Here is a 20,082-nt window from a genome sequence, read left to right as displayed (position 1 = left end):
TAAATATTAAAGAATGACCATTCCAGATGGACATTTATTTGGTGGAGGTGATTTTGCTTTGCTTTCTATGTTTGATCATGTCCTACTAAGCTATTTGGAAAGCAGCCTCTTTTACCTTCAGGGAAGATGACTTTCAATCAGTTTAAAGGAAATTACTGAGGAAATAAGCAGAAGTCCCACATCAGGCACATAACAAGCTACCTGATTCTCTTGCTTTTCATCTGACATGATTATGTGAGGGTGATTATGAAGAAATTGAAGAAGAACAAATACTGACAGGAAAAAAGTGCATATTGACCAAATATAGATCTTGGCTTCAGAATTGTTGCTTGAATTTTTTTCCTTTTTTCCTCCAGATTTTTCTTCATAAAAAATGTTGATGGGTTGAATTGACAATTCAAAAAATAATTATACTCTAAAATAGAGCTAGCTTATCTTTGGTCATACAGGATCATGGACCTTTAAAATGTTATCATGAAATTGACTTGCCAGGAATTAGGCATAGCTTAGATTTGAGTCTTAATATCCTATCTGCCAGGTCTATCTCAATATAGTAACAGGTCATACTGCCTCTTCATATTTCTTGTAATTCATATACTTCTATGATAGTAACCCTGATAGAATTTTAAAAGCATTTTTATTTTTTATAGAAATTTATATTCATTTTTAGGTAAAAAAGCAAGACAGAAATTCATGAAAATTCTTATTTTTATTATAGTAAAAAAAGTCATCTAGCATGAGCATGGTATCTGTGTCTCGATTTATACTAAAAATATAATATTTGGAACCATTTAATTAATATAATTGTATACATATATCAAATATATAATTCCCAGAAAATAATGTTTTAATAATGAGATTATAATGTTTACCCTACTTTCTGGATGAGCAAGACTATCTGTGCGGCTAAGTTTTGGGGGGAATGAAAACATGCTCTGTCTCCCATATACATCAAGGGGAGGAACAAACAGATTAAGAAAAGCCTTGATGTCAAAGCTTCCAAAAATTCTACAAAATAGTGTCAAAAGCATTATATCAAGTGTGACTCAGCATTTCAGTATGCTCTGGGGAGAATAAATTTCTCCTGTTTCCATCTCTTGTGGACTAATTGTGTCCCATCCAAATATATCTACTGAAGACCAGAATGCAATACCTGAAAAATGTGGCTGCATTGGGAGATAAGACTTTTGCAAAAGTAATTTACATGGAATGAGTTCATCTGAGTGGCATAAACCAATGTGACTGGTGTCCTCATTAAAAGATGAGATTAGGACACAGTTACATACTTATGTGAAGACACCACAAAAAGATGGCATCTATAGGCCAATGTGAGGGAATAGAACAATTCAAGCCTGGTGACACATTAATCTCAGATTTCCAGCCTTCACAATAATGAAAACAATATCCTCTTGTTTAAGCCACCCATACTATAGCTATTCTTTTGGCAACCCTAGAAAACTACATTTATCTTTTTTTTTCACATTCTTCAGAGCCCAAGCTATATTTGTGTTCTCACTTTGTCGTTCTTTAGGTTGTTTTCTGTATATTTCCATTGTAATTGCTAGAATAAAATTATGCTATAATTAATGATACTTAGTGATATAACTCCTTAGCAATATTTGGTTTAGTGTGATTTTCTTTTGCAAATTTTGGTAGTAAGCTAAAAATTTTCTTTTTGAAGCTAATAATATTTTTGATATTTCATTGTATGCAAAGCATCTCACATCCTGCATATATCTATTAATACCCATGAATAAAGGTAGAGAGGAATCAACATAATAATAAAGTAGGTTAATCAAATGAATAGGGCTGGAATTTCTCCAAAATAAAGCACTTCTCACACAAGTGTCCCCTGAACACCATTTAAGCTCTCTGTTACTCTTGTCATGACATCATCATGATAGGTTTGCTGTTTTCCTAATTTACCATTTTTTAAAATCTGTTTTGGGTGTTTTGGTTCTCTCCTACCTAAAAACCTAAACACTCTAAAAGTTTCTTTGTCATTCCAAGTCTATCCTGGTTTTCCCCATTCCCCAGTTGCTTCCTCTGATAAGATGCAAATGCCAACCTGTGCTAAATCACCTAACTCCCAAATAATAAAAGCCAATATCTTCTTTACCTTCTTCATGGATTTTTTTGTAAGGATTAAATATTAAAATGGATACATGCTATGATGTAAAATATAACTGTAAGCTTCTAGAAGCATTTGAACCACTCACAGATATAATACCTATTTTTAAAGTCTCACAGTTTAATTTACTAGATTTTCTTTTTTTCCTTTTTAGATTCAAAGAAATTCAATACACATTTTCTGAAAACCCATCTCTACACAGAACTAATGATTTTCCTCCTGTCCTTCTGTGCCATTGGGACATTTTGCTATCATGAAATTATTACCAGCCCTGTTTTAGAAAGGAGAAAACTGAAACATAGAAACATTTAATACCAAGACAGTCCTTACAGACTTAGTAAGGAGGTGACCAAAACTCACACCAAGGAGTCTAAATAGGGAGCTCATGTTGTAATCCATTAAAGTATAGAAAGAATTAAAATATTTTAAATAAGAGAGAGGAATTGATTTCATAAAGTAATTTAATCTATTCATATGTCACCAACATAAAAATCAAGATCTCTGCAATTTTATTTACAAACAAAAAATGAAATGTTCCCTTGAAATTGGAAAAGCCATTCCTGGTTCATAGGTAATCAAGTCTAATCTATGATATGGCTTTATAATCTATCTTAACATGATTGACATAGTTATGGCCCCTCACCTGGCACTGAGTTGTCACCTTTGTCTCAAATACTCAAAAATAAATGCTTAGAAAAACAAAAACTATTCCTCAAAAACTGTTAGTGAAAAGCCATGCACATTCAATTTCTGGTCCGACCACTGGCATTCCCCACCACCCTGCCTTCCCCCTGCTACTGTGAATTGAACACAAGGTCTTATACTTGCTAGGCAAGTGCTATACTACTTGAGCCTTGCTCTCAGCCCTTTATCTTGGTTTGTTTTTCAGATACAGTCTCTTGCTAACTTTACTTGGGCTGGCCAAAAACCAGTATCTACCATCCTTGGCCTCCCAAGTAGCCAAAATTATAGAAGTGAGTCATCATGTCTGGTCTGTCACTGTGTGGTTTTAAGTTAGCTTTCTGAGAGTTCCTTTTATCATCAACAAAACAGAGCTGTATTAAGCATATCTTGTGTTGTGCTGTGAATTAAGATGATATTAATTAGAAAATTCATTGTACTACTGAGTTTTAATTTTCAGTCTAGTAAATTTCTAAATTATGTATAGTTGTGAACATATCCTGAGGATAGAGTGTAAGGATTGCACAAAGACTACCCACTAAGCCAAGTGTGAGCTTTAAACAGGTCATCTCAACAAAAGAGGGTGATGTTGGTACTAGAGGTGATATCGCATTGGCAGCATTGACTCCTCAGAGTCACCTCCATCCTGGGTTAGGGTAGATGTTTGGGGATGAACCTTCACCCCAATTTCCATCCAGGGATCACATGACTTTGTGGATTCTCCTTTAGCTAGGTGGCTTTTGAATGTGGCAGAGACTGAGAAAACACTTTCAGTGGGTTCCTACCTTAGATCCTAGAGGCGTGTAGAGTAACTATTTTTTCCTAACATTATTCCTAAATTTGGTTCCCATCTGACATTTTACTGGCTCAAGCTTTCTTTAGTTAAGTATTCATTGAGCTTAGTATATGTGAAACTCTGATCTACCTACTGTGGCAATGTGAAAATCAGTAAAACACATATTTTTCTGTGTAAGGACCTATAAGATTAAACGCATGTTTTCAACTAATCATTGATACATTTGAATTTAAACCATGTAACATTTAAAATTGATACTGAAAGGTCATACAGTAAAACTTTAAAATAGGACCAAGAACTATATATGCAGCCAGAGAATTATCTCCACAATACTCTGTCAAGTAAAAATAGAATGTTGAGGAAAATGTGTATTGCATGCTTCTTTTCATATAATAAATAGAGAAATGTGGATATAAAAATACACTTTCTTATATTAAAATTAGGATTAATCCAAACTTTTGAAAGTCATTATGGGAGAGGAATATGGGTTTCACGTAATATGCATGTTTGGAAATTTTACTTTGGAACAATGTAAATGTTTTACAAATTATCAAACACAGTAGATTTAAGAATCAATGTCTTTGAAATAGAACTAAAAATGTCATTCAGTGGTAGAGGGCATGCCAGCACATGCAAGACACCATGTTCAGTCACCAACACCACACACACACACACACACACACACACACACACACACACACACACACACACATACACCACACACCATACACACACACTACACACACACATACCACACACACACACCACACAACACACAACACACACCACACACAACATACACACACACCTCACAGACCACACACCACACACACACCACACAAGCCATACACCACACATACATACCACACACACTTACCACACATGCACTATTCACACACTCAACACACAGGCACCACACACACACCATATACACACCACACACACACCACACCACACACACACTACACACACACCACACACACACTACACACACCACACACATACCACACACACACCACACACACACAGAGGCAATTTCTTAAAAATTAAAAATAAAAAGTTTTCTTAGATAAAAAAATGACTTGGCAGAATGATTACACAGGAACTATTTCATATGGCTTTAAAAAACAGCCATGCATCCACACATTCTTAAGAAGATGGACATTAAGAAAAAGAGAACTATCCTCAAAATATGTTATATAGTTTGAAATTTCACAAGTTACACATCTGCTAGCAGTAGTATTATTCTTTTGGGGATTTTTAACTGGCTTCTATTTTGTATTTTTCTAGTTAACAGCTTTACAGAGGTATAATTTACATATAGTAAACTGAACATATTTAAAACATATCATTTGACAAATTCTGTTACATGTACACATCCATGAAACTGTTACCAAATCAAGGAAATTAGCATAGCCATCATCTCAAATTTCTTTCTAATCTTTTTAAGTTCTCTCATTTACACCTCTCCATAGTTGTTCCTTCATCCCTAAATAAACACAGATTTGCTTTTTTATCACTATAGATTAGTTTGCATTTTCTAAAATTTTCCATAAAAATTATGTGTTATACACTTTACATTTTGGGATTTTAAGAGAATGCCTGCTTTCTTCTCTCAGCAAAATTATTAGGAGAGTCAAAAATGTTGCATGTATCATTTTTATTCCTGAGTAGTAGTCCGTTATGTGGCTATACCAGAGTTTACCCACTCACCTGTTAAGGAACATTGGGTTGAATTCTATTTTGATGCTTATAAATAAAGCTCCCATGAAAATCCACATGTGAGTCTTCATTGTAAGCATATGTTTTCATTTCTCCTAGGTAAATACTTAGGAGTAAAATGAGTAGGTCACGTAGCAGGTATGTTTAATTTTTAAAGGAAATGACAAATTGTTGTTCAAAGTGGTTATGCATTTTACATTCCCATCAGCCACGTGGAAGAGGCCTATTTCCTCCACATCCTTGCCAACACTTGTCATGTCTAAAGATTTTTATTTCTCCAATGGGTATGCTGTGCTATCTTATTGTGGTTTTAGTTAGTATTTCCCTAATGACTAATTCCCTTGGAGAATCTCCTAACATAGCTGCTGTTTTGGGCAGGTAGACATTTAATAAAAATCACTTCATCTCTTAAATGTAATGGCTAGCTATTTAAATATATTCATGTACACGTTTAATACAATTAGTATGATTTTATACTGATTCATATAGCAGCAAGTTCTAGTGACATTCCATGATGAAGAATGTTTTGTGATGTGTGGTCATATGTAATACTTGCATACAGATGATGTAGAAAATATCTCTGGGTTCTCACTGTGCCCATATATAATAGCTGGTGTCTGATGGGAATATTGCAGACATTCTGAATTTTCCCCCTTCTTTAAGAAGATATATGTCTTGCATTACCACATCATTTTACTAATGAAATCAGTCCCTTTCAAGGATGTGGAGAAGATTTAAAAAGATAATAAATGGCAGTGATGTTAAGAAGGTAAAGAAAAGAGATAAAAATGATAAATTAGACCATAAAAAATAAAAAAGAAGAAGAAATAAAGACTAGTGACTAAAATGGGGGTAAGAATTATAATAAAATATAGAAAAGAAAGTGAAATTTAGAAAGAAGTCAAAGAATATAGGAATGATCCTCTTAAAATTCTAGCAAGGAGGTAATTGATTTGCTTGCCTGAAGAGAGTGGTGTAGAATGACGCCTCATTCATTTATGCTCATAATGTTATTTTGTGCTCTAGTCAAAGAAGTATGTACCTTCCTTTCTAAAATTAACTAACTTAGAAAGTTCAGTCTTGCACAATGTTCCACTCTGGGAATTGAGTCTGGGTTTCATAGAATTTCTTTCCATCTATCACCATTTTCAACTTGAAGCCACATTCATTTTGGGTCTTAATGCTATATTATACTCTAAGGCAAAGAAGTATGTAATCGTGTTTCTAAAAGCAACATAGAAGCTTCACCATCCCACACAAAGCTCCACTCTGGGAATTGAAATGTAGGTTTCATAAGATTTATCTCCATCTATCATGGTTTTAAATTGAAGGAAATCCTTTCGCTTGCTGCCCATGCCTGCTTTCTTCTCTCAGCAAAATTATTAAGAGAGTCAAAAATGTTGTTGCATGTATCATTTTTATTCCTGAGTAGTAGTCCGTTATGTGGCTATACCAGAGTTTATCCACTCACCTGTTAAGGAACATTGGGTTGAATTCTATTTTGATGCTTATAAATAAAGCTCCCATGAAAATCCATGTGTGAGTCTTCATTGTAAACATTTGTTTTCATTTCTCTTAGGTAAATACTTAGGAGTAAAATGAGTAGGTCACATAGCAGGTATGTTTAATTTTTAAAGCATTGGGCTTTGCTTCTGTACTATAAATACTTTCACATATATTCTATAGGTATGAGTACATCTGCCCTCAATTTTTGTAATAAGAATTAAATAAAATAAAAATGTTTGAAAGATCTTTGTATTTAAACCCTAATGTTCCCTCATCTATATCTGGTGATCTAATAGAGAAAATAGAAGTTCAGACAGCAATAAGAGTAGGCAAATTACAGACTCTGTTGATAGAAAGTCTGAGATGATATAGGGTGGGCAAAAGCAGCAATTTATTCATGTCTTACAAACATGATCTTACAAACATCATACAGAGCTGGCACAAAAGAACAGACACCATCTCATACACCATGCTTCCTTCCAAATCACTTCTATTGAGCTACAACATCAGAACAAGTCAGTTACTGAGTTACACAGTTCTTTACACATGGACACCTCCCCATTAGGGTGGTTAGATTGGCTAATCAGACAAACAATTAATTTACATGTTTAATACAGTGCAGGATTTGTAACAGAATTCAAGATATTCACATTGATATTTTATTACATCATAAAACAGTACAATTTTCAGAAATGATGAGATCACATATCTCCCTGCCTGTTTCAATTCCTTTCTTACTTTTCTCCTTTCTTGCTTCTCTCCTTTTTCTTCAAACCAGTTACAAATAGTTTTACTCAACATTTCACGCTCAAAACACTTTAAATTGTAAAAATTAAAAACTATTTACAAATTATCCATTGAATTTTCAAAAGTGTTTATTATTAGTTTTGTTGTTCTGCTTTAAAAAAAAACCCTCCTCCCATAAACATAGGATAGCTGGTACCACCATTAACTTCTTGCTACTGTGTAGAATACTTAGAATTGACTCCACACATTTCAGAGCTCCAAAATAGATTACATTCCATGGCCCATGATACCAAATGTACATACATAAAAAGGCCATTCTGCTCCCCCAAACTCATTCCATGATGCTTTCACAAAAATGCTAAGTGGACCAATATGCTGTGAGATGACTTTATAATGAAATGAAGAACATGATCGTAGAATATTCAATTTTAGTCCCAAAGTCATCTTAAAGCACAAAAAAGAGGCTGAGTTTCAGTTTTTGTACATATAGAACGTAACACATTTTTCTTTACATTAGGTATAGTCTAAAAAGCATGTATAAGTTGTTTGGAAAATGCATTTTTATTGAATTTACAAACACTGTGATATCAAACACATTCTCAAAAACTGCTAAAGTACTAACACAAAACCTGACTCAAAATGTAAAATTTTCAGTAGACTTTATTCTTTAACTTGCATATGTAAGAAGTCAGCTGCACCTAAGTCTCACCCATACTTTTGTAAAAACCCACATGTAGTGATATTATCTTCAAATTGATTCTTTCCAAATAATCAGGGGGCACTGCTTTCCTCTAACAGGTTTTGAATGAATTTCAGAACCTTGGTACTGAAAATGGTACAAGACACACCACATCTCTAAACCATTTTACAGACAGCAGCTCAAAAAAAATTAGCCTAAAAAAGATAGAAAACATACATCGTTGTGCTAATTTGACAACCTAAGTATATTTTGTGACCATATGTAAGTTATATTAGGCTTACTCTTCAACAATTATTTTATTCGTGTTATTTAGTTTGTTGGTTTCAGTCTGGCAATGTATAAAACTTCACAGTCTTTCCTTTTTTTTTTTTTTTTTTTATTTTTCAAATAGCTTAGTCCTTCCTGGGAGAGAATAGTTAAACAAAGACTTGCATGGCCATACCCACTCTGGGGAAAAAGAATGGCCTTGAAAGTACACTTGCACACTGTACATATTACCTATAAGAAAACTGCATTTCTCACTGAATTTCTAGCTGAAAGTATATTTCTTTATTTACTAGCTAATTCAACAACTTCACAAACGTAAATAAGGGTTTCTTAGGCCACAGTGAAGCTTGTGACAGGCAGTGATAACTCAAGGGCATGGTTCTTACATGAAGTTATAATTTACATTTTGACTCACGTGTAACCTTAGGGGGAGAAAAATCATATTTCAGCCACAGTGTTCTCAACTCAGCCCTTTGATACATTGATTTCTCAGCCTGTTCACTGTCCTTTTGAAATGAACCTAAGTTACTCCTCTTATGATAAAAGTGTATTAAATAATTACAAGCCAAGGAGAAATGACCAGATACTTTTATATGCAGGATAACCTTTTGTACATGACATAATTAATTAAAAAAAACAATCTAGAGGACATTTCTTTAATATCTTTGGATTTAAAGAAAATTTGATTTCCCCAACCAGAAGAAAAATGGATGAATTTTCATAAGAGAAGACATGGTTGTCAATTCTTAACCTTAATAGTCACCTGAACTTCCAGTGACATAAGCACCTCTAAATCACATCCATGACTTGAGAATTTGGTGCAGTTCTCATAAAGGGCTTGACCATCCCCACTTTTATTACTGTAGAGGAAATCAAATATCTTATGAAAATTTGTCCAACTTCTCTAAGAAAGGGGGAAATTATCATGACACACATGTACAGTTACTTTCTGGTCTACTAATTCAATCACTTCTTACCAAATAATAGCAATAATTAGGTAGCTTGTTGTGTCACAAGCTTCCAGTCACACATAAGAAAGAAAATTGCTCCTTGCCTAATAAAATGCCTTATTCAACTCATGGCTAACCATCACACAGCATGTGCCACTTGGCTATTTGTCTCCTGGGGAAGTCACAGATCTCCTTCCAGTGTTCCCCACCAGTTCCTTCTGCTGCTGCACCCAGAACCAACCGCCCAATCACTTCATTTCGGGATCCCCTTTCAGAATCCAAAACCAGAAATTCAACACTTATTTCTTCAAGACCATCACAAGGAATATCAAAGACAAACAGTTCGTTGAACACTGCATTGGGGGTACATTTCTTCACATGAGTTTTCTTTTTGGAGATTCTCTTTTTGGCATGGTACAGGTTCACTTTGACATAGGGATCTGAAATAGTACAGAATAAGCATTACATTGACAATGTCCAATGCAAGAGCTGACTTTGTGTCTCTGTGTGTGTGTGGAAATACTGGGGTTTGAACTTAAGTCCTCACAGTTGCTAGGCAGATGCTGTACCACTTGAGCCACTCCACCAGGCCAGAGCTTATCTTAAGATAATGATGCCCTGAGAGATTATGTCATTCCAATACAACATAGTTACAGTAAAAGTGAGACTGAACACACAGAAAATATGGATAGGTTTGCTTTTTTTCTTGTCAACAATATTTAAAATAAGAAAGAGTATGTAATAGAAGAGATAGCAGTACTAAACCAAATACCAGACAAGGAACTGTAATGGCAGAAAGAAGAGGTATCATAATAAAGAAGAAAAGAGAATGTCCTGTGGGTACATTGTGATCATTAATAACTCAATCTAGGAAATGGGATAGAAGTTAAAAAAATTACTTAACAGCTGACCATACTGAGTTGTATGGTTTAGGGTAAGTCTATCTCTGAATTTGTACTGCTTCTTCTGCTGACTGAGGATTTGGAATACACAATGGCTATGTCCTTTACTTATATTTTTTGACATTTCTTAGTCATTTTCTGGATTTACTAATTCCCAGAGCTGATCTTTTTCATGTCAGTCTTACTGTGTAAATTTTAGCATCATGCTACTTCATGACATATTTAATTATACTATTTTCATCTTTTTTTATATGAGGCATAACAATTTAGCTTACTGATCTAAATTTTGAGGCTTATGTTTTCAGCTTCTGTCACTAAATAATAATAATCATCTTAGATGATTCCTTAATGAAATGTAAATACCTAATTTTCAAAATGCCTCAATATAAGTATTACCATGTCCTCTCTGTAAATAGCTTAAGAATATTCATAAAGTTACTACACTCAGAAATTGAAGTGACAGGATCTGAATTCCGATCATTTTAAACTATAGTTCATGTTATTTTTTTGCCTGTTTGCCAAAGGAGTTTGGTGTTTTGTTTTTGCAAAATTAGTTATGAAACTAAAAGCTAATTTTTAAAGCATAACCATAAAATATTAGAAGAAAATTAATAAAAATAAAAGAAGAGTAAGGGTGAGTGGGCTCATTTGAAATGTTAAAATTAAAACTATTTTCTTGTTTATTATTGGCACAAGCCAATAATTCTAGCTACTTGAGAGGCTAAGATATTCTGAAATTCAGTTTGAGGCCAGCCCAGGCAAATAGTTTGGAAGACCTCATCTCCAAAATAACCAGAGCAAAATGGACTGGATATGTGGCTCAAGAAGGAAAACACCTGCTTTGCAAGCCTCAAACTCTGAGTTCAAACCCTACTCCCACCAAATAAATAAACAAAAAATTTTTAAATGAAAAAATTTAAAACTTTTCCCTTGAGCCTTAATTTTATTTCCCTATGTATATGCTGGTAATGAACTCATACATCTTCATTTGACATTGATTCCTGCTTTTGTCCCATTCAAGCAGATAGTTTCCATGTACTGGTTTTGTCTTAGAACTTAGAACTATGTAGATTCCTCTTTACTGCTGATAGCATTGGAACGCATAATTTCAAAAAATGAGAAAAAGAGAAACAATCATGTAACTTGTGGTTGTGAATTAAGCTAAAACAAAATCAGAGATCATTGTTGGTAACAATTTTGTTAAGTACACTATCCACTTGTAGGCTGAATCTGAGTATTTCAGGAGCATTCTTACCTGAAAGTCCAGACACATCAGATTTGGGTAGGTGTCGAGCTTTTAAGACAACCACAGTGAGAGTATTTGTGGTGGACTGGTAGCAGAGAGAGATCAGTAATTCACCCCGTCCAGAAGACTTCTGAACAAAGAGAAATGCAGTATAAGTATATTATTATTCTTTTAGTTTTGAAGTTTGTATGTTCATCAAAATTCTACAGCAATAGAATGACATTCTTATTTAACTCTAATGTTCCTATTTCTTTATACTCAAGAATATTAAGAAATCTGAGTAACTGTGCTCTCATGCCTAAAAACCATTGCCTGACATCTTGTGGTCTTTTTAGGAACTACAGAATGCTAAATTTTGCAAGGAGTTAGCCACACCCATTGCTCAAAATGTTTGAAAGATTATTTATATTATACTTTACATGAGAATGTTTTTGAATTTCACTATTTTTTCTATTTAAAGTTACTATTAATAATAAAACTTATTAATCCCTTGAGTGGGAGTGTATAGGATCAAATGACTCCAGTTTGATTTGAAGTTCTTTAGTACTACATTATTGAAATTGGAATTCAGACCAAATAAGATTTATTCTGACTCCTACAATTCTTGTGCCCCAGAGGCATGATGGAGTTAAAAGTTTTGGTTTCTTCCCCACCCCAAATCTCCCTTTAATGAAAAGAAGAAATTGAATGTAAGTATTAGAGAGAATTGATTCCAAATTTTAACACATTGTTATTAGTGTCATAGCATCCTATCTTACAAGATAATTAGATTTATTTTGCACATTGAAGACATTAGTAATACAATCAATAACTCAAAGTTTAAGTTTTAACTAAAGTAGCAAAATGTTAACTTGGGCTTGGAAATAGCTAAGAATGATGACTGAGTAAGAACTCTTAAAACTGACAAATATTTATACAAAACTTGACATAGAGTAGCTATATGAATAAGTACTCCAAAGGCTGTAGGAGTAGGAGAAAGACATTTCTTTAATCCCATTAAGCCACTAATCAGTCAGATATATTAAACAAGCTATATAATTTCCCTGGACTTTGACTTTTATTAGTTTGAACACATATAAGGAAAAGAGATGGTCACAGTAAGTTCTAAAACTATTTTCAGCTCTAAAATACTATGATATTTAAAAAGTTAGCAGACTTGTTGCATTCTTTAAATTATGCCATTCTAAAAATAATTTGTTGTGAAATACCACTGTTTGCATCAATAGAGTTCTGTATTTAACACGTAAATAGGCTTAAATTTATTTAATTGATGTCATCATTTTCTAATAATCCAAGAATAGTGAAGTAACATAAATACAAAGTTAGAACAACTCATTTCCTATTTTACAGCATATAAATGGGCACAGAGAACTCAGTCTAATGTGCTGTCCCTTGGTAAAAAGTAATCTCATCAAAAATCAACACAACTTCCAAATCTTCAGAAAGGACTGATTTAATTTCAAATTTCAACTTAAAATTCAATTATTCTGAACTTGAACCATCTTTGTTAACTAGATTGTGATTAAGAAATATTCACATCAGTTTTAAAGTGACAGTCATTGTCAAAATATAATAGAAATGAACAAAAAATGTACGCAAATTATGCTTAAATATCAAAAGTATGCCTCTTTATTTTAGATCTTTAAAATACTTTGAGCATTGCAGTAATGGTTTAAGTTTTCTTTCATCTACTTACTCTTTGTTCTCTATTTGTTTATAATTAATAATAATTAAACATGGTAAGGATAATATGTACAAACATCATTTTAATGAAAACTCCCTAGATACAAAAGCCTACATTAAAGATTGTTTACAAATACTTTAGCACTCAAAATAAATTACCCTAACATTTCTCTTGATGATCTCTCTGTTCATTAACATTTTTCCATCAGATAATTCAATTCCTGAAAGAGGAATAAGGACTTCTCCAATAATATCATCTCTTGAAAACCTGTCAAAACTCAAGATTGTGAAGTGCAATGCCAACTCTTGGATCTGAGTGTAGGGAATCCCATAGAATGTGAAGGTCTCATCAAAAGCTGGGTCCAAGGTCTTTCTCAGCACTCTGGTTTTCACTTTGTGCTTCTTCTCTGGGAGGATCGTCATTTTGATATATGGGTCAGAGGTCATGGACTGTTCATCCATGGCTGGCAAGCCACGGGCTTCCTTGATGTTCACCACAAATGCTTTCTTCTCGAAGTTATACTCTAAGGAGAAGAAGAGGGTTCCCAGCTTCTCTTGTTTCTCTTCTGAAGTAAGGGAAGTGCTGGATTTTAAGCTATCAGGGGAAACTGCCTCTTTTTCTCCTTCTGAAAAGAGCTTTGGGGTTACATTCTCTTGATCAGAAGAGCTGCCAGCTTTGAGGTTTGTTTTAGGGAAATTGCCATTTAGATCTCTCTTTTCAAGATCAAGATGCAATGAATTCTTTGGCACTGCTTGTTTGTTCTTGACTTCATTTTTGTCATCTCCTCCAAACTTCTTTTTGCTATTTAGGTTTTCAGGATAAATATCAACTCCTTTAAGCACATGCACAAACTTATATGGAGGAGTCTTGTTAGACTTGGATGATTTTCTCTGACAGCAGATCCATGCAAAGAGAGAGACTGTAAAGACGAGGCCAAATGCACTGAAGATCCCTACCACTGTAGGGATTTCATCTGAAAAATCAAGCGACCAATAACATACATTAAAGAAGTAGAGCGAAGACAAAAGCCTATTGGAAAAGCATAATAAGGTTAGTAATTGCTTCAGGCTAGACCAATTGAATTACTTTCCAACAGTTCTGTACATGAGTTATATACACATTTCACACTGACTTCAGGTATAAACACATGCCCTTTGTAACAAAGAGGAAAAAAACACAGGATGACAGAAACTCCTTCATCTCAGTAATTTTTCATAAGTAATATGAAAAGATGAAACTGGGTTTGGGCCAGATATGGGGGTATGTATGCTTAATAACTTTGACTTATCTTTGTATTCTCAGAGAACATTAGTCAACTACAAAATGATGGGTCATACTAATTTCATTACTTTTTCATTGACATTTCAAAGCTTTCAAAAGGCATCAATTATTATTGGAACACTAAATGCACATTCTTCAAATATTGAGAAGTTTTATAATTTTATGCTTCTTTACTTACCCAAGATTCAAGCAGCAACAATCTGGGGACTCAATGGTTTACATAATTTTAAAAACATAATGTCTATCTGTTATTGCCACAAACTAATTAAAAAATGTTCATCCCAATTATGGAACAGTAGAAAATGTACATATACCAGGAGAAGAAAAGGACAAAAGAGGAAAAGCAATAGAATACTAATATTATTTAATGCATAACACTTCATTCCCCTTTTATGGGTGCTTAAATTTTCTCAAACACTGCATTATCAAAAGTACAAATTAATTGAAATGAGATAAAAATAGAAAAAATGTTTATAAATGAATCAGCACCCTATATGTAATGAGAAGAGTGAATATAGATAAAGTTCAATTTAATCCATAACTGATCTTTTTTCTTAGCATATTTCCACATGGCAAATGGTAGTAAACTGAAGTTGGCATTATTTCCTTGACTGAGGGCACAATAAATCATTGACATGAGGTGATATTGATTGTGCATGAAGAGTATCGTATTTCACATGTAAGCATATTTCTCAAACAAATGAGTAGTAATACTCACTGTATATATAAAAGCACTATTGCTACATCTGGACTTGTTGCAACAAATAACTCCATATTTAACATAATCAAAGTGAATAAAAGTAATTAAATATTACAAATATTCAATTCTATTCCAATCCACTTTTTATTTCAAATAGTGAATAATAAAGTTAAAAGTAAGGAAAAGGATTAAGAATGCTTATAAGCAGAGAAACCAATTTTTTGTTATTCCTCTGTTCCATTCCCTGAATTATTCTATCTGCCTACTTCATAGTCACAAAACTGAATTCAAAGAATACAAGATTGAGAAACAACAAGAGAAATATCTGATATTTAAAAAGCAAACAAAACTGTAACAACTTAAAATTTCTGTGGTTGAATGGTATGGGAAACTGAATTATGTAAAAATGAAATAAACCTTTGAATTCCCTAAATAAGAAAAAAAAAACAGTAAATGCTATTGAAAGAGTGAGGCAAGAGTTAAAGGCAATCAGTTAAACTTAGTATCAGCGTTCAGTTTTCCTTCTAATCACGTCTTTGTGGGGAAATGTGCTCCCATTCTTGGACTCTGAGGACAGGGAGCAAAAGCAAACTCATGAACTGTGACTCCTCAGCTGCTGTAAGGAGAACAATGAAAGCAGTTGATGATGATTCTTTTCTAAGTACACCGATAGCCAGGCTACAACATGTTCCTCACTGGTACATTCTCTGAAGATGCCTCAGTACGAACAAATTTCTGAATTCAGATCAAGAATTGGGTATAAACGTCATAAATAATAAACCACACATGGAAGACTGTGAAAAAACTCATTTGTGAATATAACATTACAAATTGTCTCTGTTTAATACTTATAGCAAATAGCAAAGCATTCAAGATAACGTGGACTCTGGTATTACCAGTGTATTCTCTACTGATAAGATCTTAAGGTTTTGAGAGCAAAAATCCTTCCCATTTCACCCAGTTTAAAAGCCGTTATCACTTCTAGTCCAGAAACTTACATAAAATTCCCTGATTGAAAAAATACTGGCAAGTAAAATTATGATCTCTTGCCTTTGAAATATAATTTTATCTAAAAATACTACTTGTTTACTCTAAGAAGTGCATCTAATTTTATTTACTGATCCACAAAAAGAGATCAATAGTACCAACATTTTGAAGGAAAAGGAAAACTAAAGCAGAAAATAGGAGCCCTCATTCAAGTTTCCAGCAGCATTTAGCTAACTGTTCAGCTGCAACACTTTCTGTCTACTCTCTGGGTTTCTGTTAGCTCACTAGTGAAATGAAATGGGCTAAGCTGGTTCATTTTGAAAGTCCCTTTTCTCTGCTGTCATAAGATTCTGTGTTGTTCACTAACAACATATTTCAAGGATACAAGATCACATAGCAGAGAAAATTATGGCAACTCTGCAATAGTATGCACATTTCAGACCTTCAATATACCAGTTGTTTTATACCAGTTCAAACTCTTATGTAATCACAGACATATTTGGCTCCTCCTAAAATGTTTACCTACAAATAAGAATAATCAACAAAATAAATGAAACCAGCATGCCACCAACAAACGTCTTTTCCTTAACTCAGTGCATGCTGCAATTTACAGAGCTATCTGAACATTTAGGAACTTCTGGAAGGTAAAATTGCCCTAAACAGAGTCATTTTAAGGAGAAAAATATCAAAAAACGGGAGAGACAGCAGAAATAAGCCACGATTAACCATCTGCTATTCTCATTTTCCTTTCACATTAACTACTTAAAAAATATATATATTCGACACCCGGTGGAAAGAAAAACACAGCGCACCCCATGATGTTCAAGGAACAACCGCGGCCATAAGTTGAGTAACTTGCTTACCAAATTCTTCCCGGCTGGGAGTGATCGGAGCCATTTTTTGCTGCGTGCTCTGTCCGAGGTGCTGAACGGAAAATCCCTGGTTTGATTCACTTGCCTGGCTCTGAAGTGCTGGCTTTCCCGAGTGTAAAAAACAACAGCGCAGAGCCCAGGGGACCTGCGCCTGGAATAGGGAGGAGGCAAAGAGGGAGGTCCACTCGCCCTCGCACAGTGATTTGCCACCCCTGTTCCTGTTTTGGCTCTTCTGTAAAGCTCGTCTCCAGATTCCAGACGTTGCTGAAACCCGAATTGACGCAATCCTGACGCTACAAGGCTGAAATCAGCACCTGCCCCCCCCCATTCTCCTCCCTTCCAGACTCTCCTCGCTCTCCTTCTTGTTTCCTGCCTCCTCTCTTGAGGATTCAGCACACATTCATCAATTATTTTAACTGTTGGACTACTAGATATTAGCTCTGCTGTTCTGTGGGGGCTCGGGGGCACACAAAGATGCGTCATGAAACTGATCCCTTGTCAGTTGCTAATACAAAAATCTCTTGATCACCTCCGTGAGAAAGAAGGTGTGTCGGAGTTATCAGAACAGCATAATTTTATAGAGACAATTAAGGGAAAGAGTAAGAAGAGAGAAATTTCTGCATCAAATGACCCATTTTAAAACGCAAGAGTATATTTTTTTGCTTACTAAATTATTCTTTGACATACAACATGCATATTGTACTTACCATAGTTGGGGAAAATCTACTGAAAATTAATCCATTTGATATAACATAACTTACATTCTAACAAATTGTTAGTCTAAACCTTTTGTGGATGCTGTTGCTCCTTCTTGTTCTGTCAGCTCTCTTTCCTTTATTATCTGACATTTGACCAGTTAGAGCACTTAGGCACGGATGGGCATAATCCCTTCTGTATTCACCCACCTCAGATATGACTTTTGCATATAATGACACTACTTCTGGAATGAACTTTATAGTTAAAGGCCCTGACTTCTATTAGGTTTCTGCAAGTTAATTACAAGGATCAAACCAAAATCTAAAACAATATTGATTATTATTGGTTATTTTCAAACAAAAGCATGTTATGAACTGATAATATTCTTGAGAGGGAGAATTTAGAAAGACTTGATGTCACATTTTGATTAACTTGAATCTGAAGAGTATGCCTTTTTAAAAACAAATGCTTAGCAATTTTCTAAAGGAGACAATTTGGCCTTTGACTTCCAACTGTCATTTATTGTTCCACAAAGAATTCTTTTTCTCTGGAGCTCAATGAGTAAATAAATGACATTCAGTCTGTGCTGTGATGAAGGAGGAGGGGACACAGGAAAGTCTCAGAGACCTACTGTACAAGAGATAGGTTCCAGCACATTGGCAAGCAGCCACCCTGAACGTCAGAGCTGTGTCTGGGGAGAAATTGGCTTCAGTTCTTTGCATCATGGAAAATTTTATAAACCAGAGTCTCTATTCTTTCCCTTTCTACCAGCTCCCACACACTTGGCATTTTAGTATTCTGCTAACAGATTTTTTTTTAAAGCCTTACATCTTCATGCTATGAAAACACAGAAACTAATTTGCTGTATTTAATTTTTTCATTGGCAGGGTTTGTAATCCTGTCTTTACCATTCCATTACATTCATATTACCTGACTTCTCAATTATGCATGCACCTGGTAGGATTGTCCCTAGGAATATGCATCCATTAGATGAAAAAGAAAGTGATATTTATCTGCCATGCATATCACAGGTAGACCAAATATATGGTATGAACTTCATTAAAGTTTATGTTTTATAGCTAACATATGGTAAAGCTCATTTGTCATAAACAAAATACAGTATGCAAATATATATAAATTAGTGCCTAGTTAATTATGCTTTCAGGTGGCAAAATGTTGTCTAAACCTGTCTAGATTGTTTAAACTGAATTTCTCCAGGATCCCAACCCATTCTTGCTATTGGATTTCTGAGGTCACATTGTGACAAGGATGCCTCTTGCCTAGAGTAAATGCTATTATAGTAACTATTTCATTGCTTTCTTTTTAAGCAATCTGAAGATAAACATCATTAATTAGAATTCAGAAGTTTCTCTCCTTTTCATCTGATGAATAGTACTTTAGTCATTATTCAATCTTTTAGACCAGCTTTGAGCACCACCGGATGAGGAGAGGACCCAACACAGAGAAAAACTGGTAAGTTTCTTGTGAGTGAAAATCATGCCCTACCCCATTATTGCATTGTTCTTCATAGATCCAGCACACTAATAATCAATTCACTGACATACTCAATCTGACTCTAGCAGCAGAGACTTGGAAGGAGGGTCCGTTGCTAGGTAACCACCTTTCACCACCCAAAACACACAGCCTCAAACAAGTTCCTGCCCTGGGAAACACAGAGTTCTGCACAGGCAGCAGTGTTTACTTCACAGTGATTCACTGTTCAAGTGGTTCAGTTCTTATCACTTACTTTAATGATTGCAAGTGTCTTTATATACTTTGAGGAACAATGAAGAGAACTCTTGAATTCAATTTAGTTTTCAGAAATTCAACTGAATTTAAAGACTATTAATAACACATTATGTGATTATTTACTTAGATTATTTACTTAGTATATTTGATTTAATTTAGGATTGGAGGTATGGCTCAAGTGATAAAGCGCCAGTTTTGAGAGTGAGAAGACTTCAGTTCAAATCCTAGCCCACCAAACAAAAAAAATTACACTTGGTTTAACTTAACATGCAATTTGATTTATGAAGTTTATGCACAGTTTATTACTTCAATAGTTTTTTAATTGTATTTTGAATATTCCCTTCTTTAAAAAATGTTATTGGCTGATGTATTTAGAACTTTTTGTTGAGCATAAGAGATAGTGAAATTCAGTAATCTTTAGCAACACACAGATTAGTAAAACATAAGCAGTTTACTAGTACATGG

At 34.3% G+C, this 20,082-nt stretch overlaps 1 protein-coding gene across 2 annotated transcripts; it reads right to left on the bottom strand.

The window, feature by feature from the left end:
• Nucleotides 1-7,205: 7,205 nt before the first annotated feature.
• Syt4 (synaptotagmin 4) lies at nucleotides 7,206-17,444 on the bottom strand. Of its 2 annotated transcripts, none has more exons than XM_074069906.1 (4): nucleotides 17,164-17,444; nucleotides 13,497-14,305; nucleotides 11,658-11,778; nucleotides 7,206-9,940 (listed from the first exon to the last, which is right to left on the bottom strand). In XM_074069906.1, exons 1-4 carry the CDS (start codon nucleotides 17,195-17,197, stop codon nucleotides 9,633-9,635), a joined length of 1,272 nt encoding a protein of 423 aa, XP_073926007.1. In that variant the 5' UTR covers nucleotides 17,198-17,444; the 3' UTR covers nucleotides 7,206-9,632. The 2 variants fall into 2 exon arrangements, with proteins under 2 accessions (XP_073926007.1, XP_020008764.1); XM_020153175.2 differs by having other exon boundaries at nucleotides 13,491-14,305; nucleotides 17,164-17,441.
• Between the last annotated feature and the right edge of the window lie 2,638 nt (nucleotides 17,445-20,082).

Source organism: Castor canadensis, chromosome 4 (assembly GCF_047511655.1).
Source record: "Castor canadensis chromosome 4, mCasCan1.hap1v2, whole genome shotgun sequence".
In the NCBI taxonomy this organism is placed as follows: Eukaryota; Metazoa; Chordata; class Mammalia; order Rodentia; family Castoridae; genus Castor; species Castor canadensis.
This window is presented reverse-complemented; position numbering and strand designations above follow the sequence as displayed.

Coding starts and splice junctions, on each gene's coding strand:
- Syt4 (XM_020153175.2), bottom strand. CDS start 17,197: ATGGCTCCGATCACTCCCAGCCGGGAAGAATTTG. Junction 11,779..13,490: donor TCATCAAGAGAAATGTTAGG/GTAATTTATTTT, acceptor CTCTTTGTTCAG/AAGTCTTCTGGACGGGGTGA. Junction 9,941..11,657: donor TGATGTGTCTGGACTTTCAG/GTAAGAATGCTC, acceptor GTACTATTTCAG/ATCCCTATGTCAAAGTGAAC.